The sequence below is a fragment of the Pleurodeles waltl genome, chromosome 3_1 (assembly GCF_031143425.1).
Source record: "Pleurodeles waltl isolate 20211129_DDA chromosome 3_1, aPleWal1.hap1.20221129, whole genome shotgun sequence".
Classification (NCBI taxonomy): domain Eukaryota; kingdom Metazoa; phylum Chordata; class Amphibia; order Caudata; family Salamandridae; genus Pleurodeles; species Pleurodeles waltl.
Window position 1 is genome coordinate 1,936,594,997 of NC_090440.1, and position 14,620 is coordinate 1,936,609,616.

The 14,620-nt window shown below is 41.4% G+C and overlaps 1 protein-coding gene across 2 annotated transcripts in view; it reads right to left on the reverse strand.

Annotated features, from left to right (window-relative positions):
* Positions 1–1,429: 1,429 nt before the first annotated feature.
* Positions 1,430–14,620, reverse strand: part of FLOT2 (flotillin 2) — a 321,407-nt gene continuing 308,216 nt past the window's right edge. The window contains exons 10-11 of one of the 2 annotated variants that reach the window (XM_069226210.1): positions 10,318–10,467; positions 1,430–9,398 (exon numbers count right to left, since the gene is read on the reverse strand). In XM_069226210.1, the coding sequence (XP_069082311.1) occupies positions 9,366–9,398; positions 10,318–10,467 (183 nt within the window). In that variant the 3' untranslated portion in view covers positions 1,430–9,365. The remainder of the gene's footprint in view (positions 9,399–10,317; positions 10,468–14,620) is intronic. The other variant, XM_069226209.1, reaches the window with a different exon arrangement.

Below are 14,620 nucleotides of genomic sequence, written 5' to 3' on the forward strand. Positions count from 1 at the left end.
TACTGTCAGCTTTTAACCACGCCTACCGCATGCCCATCACTTTCACTTTTTAGTGTGATTGCCTTTAAAACATCCTTTATCATCATAAGTAAATGCTTTACGTTTGTCCTTCTTTGGGACAGTTTTGTTACCGTCCTGCAGACAGCCTCTGTTACAAGGATAATTACACGGTTGTCGAGACGTTTGACTGCGAGCTAACTTCTTTAAGTCAAAGCATAAGCATTCGGCCACGTGTATACTTTTAGTATACTTCTTATGGCTTAATGCAATTTCATTTGTTAGTTGCAGTATCCTTTCAAAATCCTTGCTAGTGGTCAGTTCTGCCTTTTTCTCTCGCCTTTTTCTGTTACAGCGCAGTGACCAACTACTGCATTATTCCATTTTGGTTTCTTTATCTGTTGCTGTGACAGACTTTTTTGGTAATTTCTTTGTTGCTCACTTTTCACTGTTGGTGTTTTAGGCTGGTAACTGCTTGCGTTTTATTGCAGCATCCGTTCCTCTCACCTCCTCCCATGTCGCTGACATTTGTTTTGGATTTATTCCAGTGCTGTCCTCGTTCACCTCTGGCTTCTAAAATAAACTTATTTTACAGAAGAAACACCCGGCGCCTAAACATTTAGCTCACTGCTCAGGAAAACCACAATATGTCCTTTCTGGTAGAATGTAGCTAAACTTGGAAGCAATGGTAGGAAACTTGCAGAGCCTCATCAGGAGTCTCTCTCACTCCAGGCCCCCTCCCTGCCAGCCCTCAGAGACATCCACACACAGGGCATTGCTTCTCTCCTTTCTTGTGCCATAAATCCTCTCAGGCTGCTCTGCTATTGTTAACTTCATTAGAGCTTTGCTGAAATGCGAGGCAAAATAGCTTGCAAGACTTTGCATTCTGTTAGCATAAAAAGAAAAATACTTTTCCAGCTTTATTTTCCAATTTCTGTTCAGACGTTTACACAACTTGAGGTAGTGCAGTCATCCTCTTGTCTCTCCTCAAGGGCTTGTGATTTCTGATGTTAGTAGCCACCAGTGACCACCAAAACATGGCAGGAAAAGACTAAATCATGAGGCAAGGTTGAGCAATTTATATAGCAAGAAAAGTCTTTACAATGCCAACAGCTCTAACTCAATGTAATACCTATTGCATTGCAAATGCTTGGCCATTTTGTGTCTCTCCTTCATGCTCACGGCGGCCATGGTGCTTTGAATCGGCTAGCTCACGTCAACTGTTTTATTTTTCATTTTCAATTTAAGTGGCAAGAAAAGTCCAGTTAGGAATTTGCAACGTTAATAGCTCTAACTCGAGCAAATGCGAGATCCGTTGCATTGCAAACGCTTGTTAGCATAGGAGAGTTCTCAACCACACCATTAGGATGAGCTGAATACATAAGAAGACATTTAGAAAATAATGAATGTAGGTATAGTGAAGAGTCACAAACAGTGAATAACATGGGGATTTATTATACATGGGTAAAACATTACAATATTACAGTCAGAGCCAGACCTCCTTCTAAGAACAGAGGTGGTACATGCATACTTCACAAGCAGATACAAGCAATGAACTATAACAGTCATAATAAAAGGGTGAGGTCTTGATTATTTTCAGTTATAAAACAATGTCTTCTTCATAGACATACACAATACCTTTCAAACTAGTGACTGATAGACCTGATCATTGCAGGAATTTTCCCACTACTTACTCTAACCCATCCCTCCTTGACATGACAGATGTTATTCTAGGAACCAGGCAACTTTTTTCACCTGCTAACCTGAAAATATGACTGAAGAGTGAGATTTTAATCAGGGACTTCACTACATCCGCTACTTGACAACCATTCAAAATCTCAAAATCTTTTGTTTGGCGATGCAGAATAGCCAAGGTCTAGACATGTAACTTTTTTCAAACTACCAGATATTCGCACATGTTTTATTTTATCAGGCTAATAGTAAAGAAGCAACTTGCCTTTAGGGTGGTTTATCTAGCTATGACAAGAAAACTAAGGGCAAAACATACAACTGAATTGCCCTAACCAGTGTTTTTCAGAAAAAGAGGGCAGCTCAAAAATACAGAACCATCAGCCGCTTCTGGAGAAGTGAAAAAGGCAGAGTAAATTAGTAGTAGGCCTGCCAAAGTTTCGATTTGATGTTTCCCTTTAACTGATTATGGATTCCTCGGCTCTACCTTACAACTCTTGGATTGGTGTGTAGATTCTGCTGTTACTGATTCAGTTCAATGTGGATGTCAAGGCACTTGGAGATGTCTTTCAGAAGCACGCACTGGGGTTATCAGAACGTTTGTTGACAGCAGGTTCCACAGCCTAATATCAAATGCAGACAGTGAAGCCTCAGAATGGAGGAGTCAAAGAGAACACTGGTAGGATTTCATTCAAAAGTGATACAAATAAGCACAAGAAAAATAGTGAGGACAAGTACCAATCTGTAAAATACCACTAATCTCTTGGTGAAAGACGTCACTAAAATAAAATTGCCAGAAGGGGGTATTTGCCACTCAGTAACAGTGCCATTGTGCCACATTCCCTTCCAATAAAGACACTAATACATTAGTTGATGTCATCGGGTGGGTTTACTGTCAGTATAAAAATAGCATCATTGTGTCGTAAAAGCTCAACTATGTTTTTGGGGAGAGAACTTTCCGAAATATATTGGAAACATTACAATGTTACAATAGTCTTGTTAGCAAAATTACAAAAACCTTTCTTCAATATTGATTACACCCAAACAAAAATATAATTTTTATGACCACAACACGTTTTTCAAAACCCCAAGTATATTTAGTTCCGTAACATCCATGCTCCTTAGTTTGAGTTCTAAGTATTCATTGGATCCAATAGTTCAATGGTAACATTTGATTTGAAAGATGTGTCTCCACCTCGTACATAACAGACAGTGGTTTGATGGAATATCAAAGCAATGTTTTTATGTGGAATGAATACTGAATACCGATTTTTTTAATTTCACTAACAAGGTTACAGTAACATTGTATTACATCTAACATACAGTTCGAGTATGTCCCCCCCCCCCCCCCACCCCCCCAAAAAAAGGAGCCTTGGTAATACGATTACCAGTGGGATTTTCTGTAATTTGGATGGGGAAGAGCTTTCGGTAAGTGTTGGTAAAAATCCGTTGATCTGAACTTCATGAATTTGTTGTAGCTGATACAGACACCATCTTATAATTATTCTCCATTAATATATTAGAGATTGGCTGGGTGCAGGAAGCTGCTTCAGACACTGACCCTGAAGCATATAGCACTACATGCTGCGATAACTACCTCAGGACATTGCCTCACTGACAAGAATAATGATACATAAGAGCTTTAAAATGCCTGCACCCAAAACTTTCAATATCAATTGTTTGCAACACAGTGTTGGCATGAGTCAAATAACTTTCAGTTGCTTACCAAACCTATTCTTCATGTATCCTTTATCAGATATGCAGTATTCTAAACTCATTCAACTATTTTCACAACCTTCTCTCAAAAACCCAATGTGTGGTTCCTAAATAAACTATACTTTTTTTACATAAAATAATAATGTCAGATGCACAAATTAGGTGAAGGCTCCTTTGTTCTCTCAGTAACCCCAATTAGCTTATCTTTCTCCAGGGCTTAACTTATTTCTAAAGAAAGTTTAGTTGCATTGCCTGAATTCCAGTGGTGCGGTAATGAAAATGTAGGACAAGTGCGCAACATGGTAAGCCCTGGATGTTCAAATACCGTCAGATATTCAGGAAATCCGAGGACTATATAGATGAGACTCACTAAGATGTATGGCATGTAACATTATTTCAAATAATTACTGCCGTTGACAAGTTTCAAATGTTTGCAGTCCCCTTACATTTAAAATTACCTCGCTTGTTAATAGGGGCACTGAACTGGGAAAACCAAGTATCTTAGAATAGAGGCCATGCCTTTCTTATCTAATGTGCCAATGTTTAGAAGAGAGGTTTAGGTGGCAATGCATAGCTGCTACAATGCCTCATGTCACCATTCAGCTAACCTTTTTTCCCTAAAATTACAAAAGAAACAGCAATGAGTAAAAGAGCATAACACAGCGCCTCTCTGCAGCTTTACAATGTTGACCAATTCATAGAAAATATATATTATGAACTAGCAGAGATAAGGTTAGCAGTCAAATGGCTTAAAGCACTATTAAAATACTTATGCTCTGAACATAAAAATGCACGTTGATAAACTCAAAATAAAGCAGTAATCTTAAATTAATTTTCTTGATTCAAAATTGAAACTAAAAATATTCTTAAAATATATGTATATTATTTGTGACAACAAAAAGGTACAATCAGCAAAGCCAATGAAAATCTGTCAAGTAACATTGCATGAGTGTTTGACGCAAACAGGTCCCTGAGAAGCCCATTTCCTAAAAAGAGCTTCTCGTGAAAGTGGAACTTGTAAAGATGAACATTTACAAGGCATTAAAAAAAACATAGGATTACAGAAAAAGGACTCTGGGCAAGGATCTCTAAACCAAGACTACATCCTTTTAGGACTTTAGTGTCACAGAATCCTCGTCACAGCTTTAAGAAAATTCACATTGACGTAACATGTTTGTCGGCATAACATTTCGATAACTGGTCCATGTATTTTCCTTCTTCAGACATAAGAACCCCCGTTTCTCCATCTGGTGATCAATTCTTTTGGATCAATTCCCATTACAGGCCACATTACAGAACTTGTTTTGAGACATATTATGTGGTTCTTGTATGTGACTAGCCAAGCATTTTCAGATTTCGTTTTCACTTATCTTCTGTCTGATCAGGTCTCAGACCACAAGCATCTTCAATAGCTACATCCATCATTACAAGACGTGAGGCAGGCACGCACATCAGGTTTACTCAAAGTAAAAACATGTGCTGTAGCTAGACATAAGCATAATTTAGTGTGAGGCACATATTAAAGACACCTGGTGGAGACCGATCTATTGCTGTGAGGAATGCAAATATACCATGTGAAACAGAATAGCACTGCTATACGCAATTCAAAATCCAGCATCATTATTTAAACGCAAATATTTTAGTTAATTATTGACATACATGAGTGTATGTTCAATACATGTTCTAACATTAAAAAAAAATATCGGCTACAGCACGTGGGATGTGCCCTAGCCTACCAAATGCATCCTTACCTTCACAAACGCTGACCAGACAGACAGGGATCTGTAGATTAATAAAACATTTGTATCGGGCACTTAAAGAGGACCTACTGAGAATCATACCTGAAGGTACATGGTAGATGGGAGAAGATGATGGGTGTGGTTATTCCTGAACGTGACTGGGAAAAAGTACATATGGGAGTGGGTACTGTCAGCTCCAATGCACGTTTTAAGCTCATACAATAAAATGACACATCAAGCACCCTGAACCCGACACACTTTTTACCCCACCCATTCAGACAGATGCCTGCTTTGTGGAACGCCGGAAGTGAAATGTGTGCACTTGGTATGGAATCGCTCAGTGATAGGGTCTTAATGGAAAGGCGTCTTACAAAGCTTCAATGGGGTAACACGTTGGGAAGCTCCGTGTAGCTCTAGGGAGGTGTTGCTAGGCCTGATTCCTGACCCACTTGAGAAGAAGCTTACCCGTACGTTTCTGATGCTAGGATTAGTACTAGCTGAACAACGAATTACTATTAGATGGAGGAGTGCACGTCCCCCCGAATACAATGAATGGTGGCCAAACATGCCTGAATGGGCAGTAGCTAAGGAAGTACGTATGAAACATGAGGCTAGATGAGCAGTTAGAAGATGATTTGGCAGCATGGAGGCAGATGCTACTGGAACTCCAGTATGGAACAATGGTTGAACTTGGAGCTGGTGCTGAGCTATTTAAAAGTGCATTGCAGACGCATAGTAGATGGTCGGAGCTAATTTAGATTGATACTATTCTGTTCCGGAAGAGCTAATATGCCCGTAGATGTGGCATCGGAAGGATGGGCAACTGGACCTACAACACCCACATTATAAGATATGATAATTACACATGATTCTTAATTTGTGAAGACACAACAGAAATAAAGTCTATGATATTCTAAACTGAGCGACCATGAGGGAAGGGGGGAGTTGGGAAATACACGTTTATATGAAGTTTGAATCTGATCTTGCCACACGTTATGATGTTAAAGAAACTGCTGTGACGTGTATGAGATACGTCAGTTACTTAAAAATTATAATTATGAAAAAGCTTTGAAATTAATAACATGCTAGCCTCCACAAAGGTAGGACTTTATGGGTAGGATGCATACACCAGGATGTACACATCAACAATCATCTCTTCAACTGCGGGAACAAACAATTACCATGCCAGACTGGTGTGTGTTCTTTCACATACTCGGACTTTAGGGTCAGGGTGTGTTACACTGATCTGAATGGAATCTATACAAAGACAGAAAATAGCTCTGAATAGAAGCACTGAAAGTGGAGATCAGCTGCTAACTGGCAGTGGATATGGATTTAATTTTCAAGGATTTAAAAATAATTGCAGGGAGGACACCTGAAAAGCACACATCCTGGGAAACTGGCAAAATGTCACACCTTGTTGCATAGTGGATGGAATTCCTAGGGTTGAAGGATATTTCTTTGCAAATTGTGCATTTCCACAATTGTAAATTCTGGCACTTTCAAATAGTAGGTCTGAAAGGCCTTTTTTTAAATCTCCACTGAAATACCAGCAGAAAGAGCACAGTAGGATTGTTTACCTAATAGTTTACACAAGGGACACGCTTTTAGCTTCCCCCTATATATGGATATACACAATCCGCAAGAGATACCAGTAAGAAAGAGGACTTGTCCTAAACCATGCTCCTCTCAACCGCTAGTAAGCACACCGATTACCCGTACTGCCGGTGCAAACTGATGAAGACAATGTGGAAAGACAACTAGCTACTTACTACACAATGTATCAGAAATCAATAACAAACTGCAGACTAATTAAAAGGACGATTAGATACCCAAAACCAACCCCCAACTGTACTGTCTAGGTCTTTTGACAGACAAAACAATCGGACAAACAGAAGGCACTTTTGAGCAAGATGCAACAAGCTTTGGTTCCTGTGGTGGCATGCCTGCTTCTTGCATTTAGATTTCCCAAAGGGATGAGGCAGTGGGACAAGCATTCCCCTCTAATGGTTGCAGAGCTCCTGAACTGACACAAAGACCTAAAAAAAAAAAAAAAAAATACACTCACTCAGAGCTACGATAAGCACCGATTACGAGGATAAAATCCTGCTAACATTGCACCAGCACACATCTTCTATACTCATGATCTAACGTCTACTTTTAGAGGAAACTATTAGTTTGTGGGTATCGCTGTACAAATAGTTATTAACCCCCCTGCTCGATCATGTAAAGGAGCAAGCAGCTGATCAGTTTCAGAGAGGTGGGTCGGGCAAAATGGGGCGGGGGTAAAATAAATGAAGAAGTCACTTACATTCCTGGCTTGCCGAATGATGTCTCCTTGCTCTGGTGTTCCAGTCCTCTCTCCTAACCAATCTTGGCGCTCCTATCACCCGCATGAGAGAAGCATAGGGTTGGAGGGAGTGGCCTCTCAGCGCTCTTAAGAGCACTGGTGGTCTGTGCTTTCTCTAACCCAGCTATCTTGAACAGCTGGGTTAGAGAGGTTTAAAATGTGCATGTCAGCTGGCTGTCGCAAGTTGGCCGGCCAAAGGGACGTGGGCACTTTAAACATAAGTGCACATCTCCCTGCTGCCACTCAGCAGCAATTGCCCCTCCCCGTCCTGACGATGTATTTGGGATAGGTTGGTGAAAAATAAAATGGTAATACATAAACTTTATTACCATTTTATTTTCGATCTCTAGGTCTATTCTGGGGCATTTCTTATGGGAGCGACACTCCTCCGCTATAATGGAGGAGTGGCTCCTGAGTAAGAGTGGGAAAGAATTGGCTGCTTCAGAAGCTAAACCATAACCTAAAGGCTAATACATCTCAACTGCAGAGGATCATTTTCAAAGATAAGTAGAACTATTCGTGTCTTCAGTAAAAAGACAGTAGGCTTGTATCATTCAGCAGCAGGGTTGCCTGGATCCACACTCCTGGCCCTTTCTCTGAAATGCCCAATAAAGCTCCGGCTCTGATACTCCCAATTCATTCAAAGATGAACTGCTTCAATTAAGTGTCTATGGGTAGTTGGATTAATTCCGCAGAGGTATAAAGCAATGCAAAACTCCAGTCTTATCCATTTATGCTTCAACATGTATCAAGCAGTCACACTGTCTTCAGCCAGGAGACTTCAAGAGGTGCCATCTTTGGCATGCATGTTTCAGCAAGCAGCGGGATATGTTATCTTTTAGCAGTGTTTCTGAACATTTTCGCCAGATGCCACAACTACAAAAACTAGATTATCTGCATGGGTTGAAGCACATTGTAAGAAAGATTATATGCTGCCCAGGAAAAAGTCCTGTGATGGTGCAGGACAACCATCACATACCACACTACTTGCCGTCACAAATATGTTCTGTGAGGAAAGTGGCATACCGGGGCAAAACAACAATGCAGGCAACATCAAGGAACATCAAAACTAACGTAAGGGAATGCTTTGATAAGCATAAATCACTTATTTACCAGCCGAACCAGACCTTGCAACATTCTCCCTGTTTAGACATTGCAATAATATTTCAGCGTTTATGCTAGAAAAAGGGGGTTTGCGTTTTTTATATGCACCTGCAGAAAAAAACTGTTCGATAACCGCATAATGTATAATTAACGTAAAACCCCTATTTTTTGCTGTTGGACAGAATTTTTACTTTTGTGGTCATTGTTCTGGACGAGCATTCTATCCAGGTAACGAAGGACAGAAGGCAAGCCTGCTTACTAGGGTTGATAAACGGCTTGATGTGGATGTAAAAATAAACAGGTTATTTTTTTAAGCTCGCTGCTACCTTTTCCTGCTCTCGTACGACACCCTACATAAATATATAATGAAACTAGCCGAGCAGTCTCAGTTTTTTCAACTGTAAATTGATCCACCAGATGGCAGACGATCCAAAGGCACCGAAATGTCAAGACAGGGCTAAACGAGAAAACAGACCACGCCTGAAATGTCAATATAGGAGATGGTTTTCTGTTGGGTGAAGAAAAACCACTAATGCCGTTGATAACATATATAAAAATTACAACATAAAAATGGATAAACACACAAAATAAAACTGCAATAACAAACGCCTTGCTTCTGGTCCTATAAAATAAGGCACCAGATAATTTAAAAAATCCAAATTGTCCATCTGCTATAAAAGAAGAAGCTCCCAAGTGTTTAAAGGCCGTTGATACAAGAGTGCAGAAGGGTAACAGGTCAGCACGAGATGCACAGGATTTTGTTGTCACGACTAGACGCCATTTGCTCTCTGAAGCAGCGGTATCTGTAGGAAAATGAGAGAAGAAGCAGACTGCTTATTTGACGATTTTGTTGAAAGCTTGCCTATAGATAATAAGTACTGAAAATGTCTGTAGGTCAGGCGTATAAATCCACTGCAAAGACAAACCTAAAAATCCATGTAGGTTAAGAAAGAGAGCGAGAGAGAAAGAAACAGAAAGAAAGAAAGAGAAAAAAAGAAAGACAAATAAAGAAAGAGCAAGAGAGGAAGAAAAAGAGGAAGGAAGAGAAGGAGACAGAAAGAAAATGTCTCTCTACCTCCCTCCGAAAGTTCACCCTGAGGCGGCTGGGTAAACAAAAAGATCAGTGAGGTGGGAGAGCACCTTTTTTTCTGTGGAAGTTTACAACTTCTGCTCAGTCAAAACATATACTTCCAGTTTCCAACATGTGGGCAAACCCAAAGCATCTCTCAAATGATGCTCACCTAATTGTCTGGAGACAGCTGCGCTATAAAGCCAGACCATAAAAACGGAACAACTTGGGTTGTGGAGGCACTTTCCACAAAATGGTCAGGTTATGTCGTTCTAAGTTTTTAGTAAGAAAACCTGCAACATATTTTTTGAATTCTTTTATCCATCACAATCTGCGAATCCTCCCTATTTTCAAAATAAATGAACAGAAATGGGTCCGTCAATCAGCTTCATCCTCAAAATAATGTGCACAACATTCCGCAAAGAAATTCAGCACATATGAAAATCTGCAAATAACTAAAGGCAGCAAGGTTGGAAAGTGTACCGAGAAGGTGGATTAGAACAGCAGGCACTAGAATAGTCAGAAATCCAGCTTCTTATTTTTGTGACCAAAAAGCTCTAGAACTATCAAAAACACGATGGGAGGAGAAATACATGTTGTCCTTGCGTGGGACATTTTTATCTCTGATCGGAGTATGCTGCAGCAGAACTCACCTTGGATAGGTCGATCCCCGTCAAAGCCTGCACGGAGGCCGGGAGCTCGGCTAGCAAACGGTTCACCTCAGAGGTAACTTTGTTGTTGTCTCCGCTAAGGATAACTATCTCATCCACTTTGGCAAGAGGAGCAGACACCTTGGCAGCAATCTGAAAGGGAAGGGGACAAAATATGGTAATTTAGTATGTGGAAGCACTCAATGTTTTATACCAATATCTCCAATCTAAAATGGTAAAACAATGTAAAGGAAGTACTGAGAATGTAGAAGCGTAGTGGGTACATTCCTCTAACACCTCCTTTCACCACGGACCATTTACCCACTATCACCCAGCGCCCCTCAGAATCACGCAAATCCAAACGTGAACATCAAGAAGAGAAAAATCGAAACGCGCACTTATTTGGAATATTATGTTAGAGCCCTTTGCACTGCACACAGTGCCATGGGAACGGAGTGCGAGTCAGGTAATGCGGTTACCAGTACTGCCTCCTGGTCCATTACTCGGTGGGTGACTACGTCTGAGGGCTGCCCGCCTCTTGCAAAACTAGCATTTAGTAAATGTCCACCCAGCTCCACGGTGATAATACAGTCACTGACAGACTGCAAATAAAACGTAAAAATAGCACATCCTAGAAACAGAGTTCCGAATGACCACAACACTTCCCACCCCCCCTCATTAAGGACCTTACCCGTTGAAAAGATATTGTCACTGTGGTTAACTGGGCCACAGCATTTTTATAGAAGGTATACAATGGAGTGTGGAATTGGATGGACTTTACCAGTGCTGTTAGACCCAATAATAAAGGACAACGTAGGCTCTTCCTCATTTATCAGAACACTGTTCCAAACTTAACAAAAAAACAAATAAAAATAAAATTCAAAAGTTCCATTACGATAGGATGGATAAGTGTGAGGAAGCATTTGCTAAGGTAAAGCATGACACTGGAAGCTCATCAGTGCTGGAAAAAAAAATACTCCGGAGATGTAATTGTCTGGAATGCATGCGCATATGGCTTTGGGCACACATTTTCATATCCTTCAAGCAACGAGAAGACAAACTTCATTATCACTAAGGACGAACGGGATAGAGCCCCGTGTCCCATGTCAAGAGCACTCCCTGTTTATAGGCTCAGACCACTAAGCTATAATTGGGTACGGGGGTGGTGACCTCCAGTGTCCTTTTCCGAGAGATCCTCCTATATATTCTGTTTAAGTCTAAAGTATTAAAATATTCTCCAGTTCTCGTCAGACACCACCGTCAGTGGAGACTACTTCAACAGTTCTAATTACTTTGAGGTCTTTGACCGTTTTCCTGAATAATTCATAGTTTTGCAATCCGTCCTTGAGAACTCAACAGATGCTGAGTATTTGGGAGGGTTGAACTGTGATTATTGATCAAGGTCAGGCAAATTGTCGAGCATAAGTGGGACTAAGCCTGACCAGCCTCATTAAAAGGAGACGGGCGTGCCTCCTATTTCCGGAAAGGTTACTCCTCACTGCAGGACAGTAGCATCAAACTGAGATAGCAATAGTATTTCCTGATTCTATGAAACCCTCCTGGTGTGTCCTGCAGGATATGGACTTTGAACCAATACATCACCCTATGACACATGCCCAGAATGGAAACAAAAATCTTAGAAAGAGCCTGGACCAGCTCTAAAAGCATCACCATCCTTCAGTCCCTGGCTCCTATGCTCTCAAATACTGTAATGGAGCCGCTTCCCAAACTGATTGTGTCACAGTGCCGTATCAATGGTACTACTGCCGGCAACACATATCTGTATATGACTAACCTGGCTACAACTCTGCCCGTGATTCTCACTACCTGGGAAGAGTCTGGGTTTTATTCAGGACTCAAAATTAAGTCACCTAAACAAGTTACTTCTTAGACATTACAAATGAAACTATGTCTCAGTTGTATCTGCTACTGACACAAATAACTACTTGAGAACTATGTTCCAGGTGGGCTTCACTGTCCAGTTAAATGACTGGTCAGTAAGCTAATGCTTTAGAAGAATATTCCTGATGGGCCAATAGAATTATACACTCACAGCTGCTATACATTTTGCAGAATATTCCCATCAAATGGTTTAACGAGCTCATCAGTCTCACCACTGACCACCTTTAGACAGGCAGGGCCTCAAGCGAGAAACTGCCCACCACTGTGTCAAAGCTTAGTAGAATCAATATTAAAGCATTACTATTGGACCACCCAATAACAACTCAGGTACCCTTGGTTTAGTGACACAATCCCCCAATCGATGTTCAGAACACACCAGGTGTTCTTCAGAGTCACCTCTGACTCAACATTAACCAATGTCCTATGCAGCACCTGTTAACTCCAATTTTACTACCTGGGATAAGACAATGCAGAGACTTATTCCCTCCAGGGTGTTCCTTCCAGACACGCTACATTGTGAAAAGGAAAAAACAACTTACCTGTTACGTTAGTTTTGCAGATTGATGCTTTTCTGGATTCACCTGCGAATCTCTTACCTCCCCAGTGAAAGGGTATCAGAAAAACGGGTAAAGCTAAAGGACAACAAAACTTTCTCACTATGAGACAGAGGCAAGCAAGGAATGAGAAAAAAAAATCTGAACACGGTGACCACCTACTGGGGGACTGTGGGCTTACAGTCAACATCATAGAGGGCTGGCACTACCTGCCTCAGGTTGGCACCGAAAGGAAAAACAAGCACTGGCAATGACAATAGGTGTATCTTTTCAATTAAAGTGCCTCCTTAGTCAATGATGAGGTTAATCATTCAATAAGTCATCACAGATACACTGTCACTCATCTGATCACTCATCCATCCATCCATCCTCCCAACTCATTCTTGCATTCATCCACTTACACAAACTCACACACAAACTTGACAAACAAGTTACTTACCTTCATTAACGCCTATCTGGTACAGACTCTACCTAGCCGCAGGTTTCTTACCTTAGAATTATCCCCGGGCATCAAACTGGAAGCATACGTTTTTTTGTAAGCAGTACCTCTGTGCACTGGTAGGTGGCGTCAATCAGCAGTGCGTGACCTTGTAGGTGTTGCCCCCGCCAGAAGTAATGTGCGCGCCTTATAGGTGCCAACCCAGCGCACCGACATCAGTTTATTTTCGTGACTTTCCACACCAGCAGTTCGGAGACACGAAGAACACTGACCACTGGTGTGGAAAACTAGGGTCCTGAATGTTCCTAGAAATCTGTCTGCAGAGCGGGGAGGATGGATGAGTCGGTAAGAATCCGCAGCTAGATAAAGCCTCTACCAGGTAAGGAATTACCAAATGTAAGTACCTTATTCATCTGATAAAGACTTCTAGTCACATATTCCATGCCCTACAATAGATATTCAAGCAATACTTCCCCAGAGGTGGGTCTGTGAACCAATTTCAAACCAAAAAGAGCTTCAGGACCCCACAGGAAAAATGCCCATTCCTATGGGCGTGACTGTCCAGGCACTAGTGCTTGGAAACGTGTGCAGAAATGCCCAAGGTGCTGCCTGGCAGATGTCCAGGACCAGAACTACATGTGATAACGCAATAGTCGTTACCCTGGCTCTGGTAGAATGAACATGCAAACCCCAGGGGGTTGCTTCTTGGACAAAAAGCAGCAGATTTTAATGTAGAGCACAATCTATCAGGAGATGGTCCGTTTTTGCACAGCCTTTCCCCTCCTTTGCTCCGACATACCCCACAAAGAGTTGGTCGTCCACCTAGAAATCTTGAGTGGTCAAGGAAGAACAACAATGCTCTTTTTGGGTCTCGATGGTGGAGTCTCTCCTCTCTGGAGGGATTCAGCAGAGCGTAAAAAGAAGAATGGGTGATGGACTAGTCTTAATGAAAAGGAGTAACTACTTTCAGCAAAAAAATAAGCTCTAGTTTGGAGAACCAGCTTGTCAGAATAGACACTGAAGTATGCAGGTTTGGATGACAAAGCCTGAAAGCTCACCAACTCGCTGGGAAGAGGTGATTGCCACCTAGAAGGCTGCTTTGCTGGTAAGAAGCCCAAGAGGACAGTTATGCAAGGGCTCAAAGGGAGAGCACACAAGGAACGCCAGGATGAGATTAAGGTCCCACTGAGGCATAATGAAGGGAGAAGGAGGAACGTATTTTGCAAACCTTTCAAGAACATATGTACAATAGGGGATTCGAAGAGGGATGGCTGGTTAGCAACCACTGAAAGGCTGTTATAGCAGAAAAGTTACCCTTTAAGGTGCCCAGAGCAGAGCCCTGCTGGGCAAGGTAAAGAATTAACAGAAGAACCTGGGAAATGGGAGCAGAAAGCGGATCAACCTGCTTTTC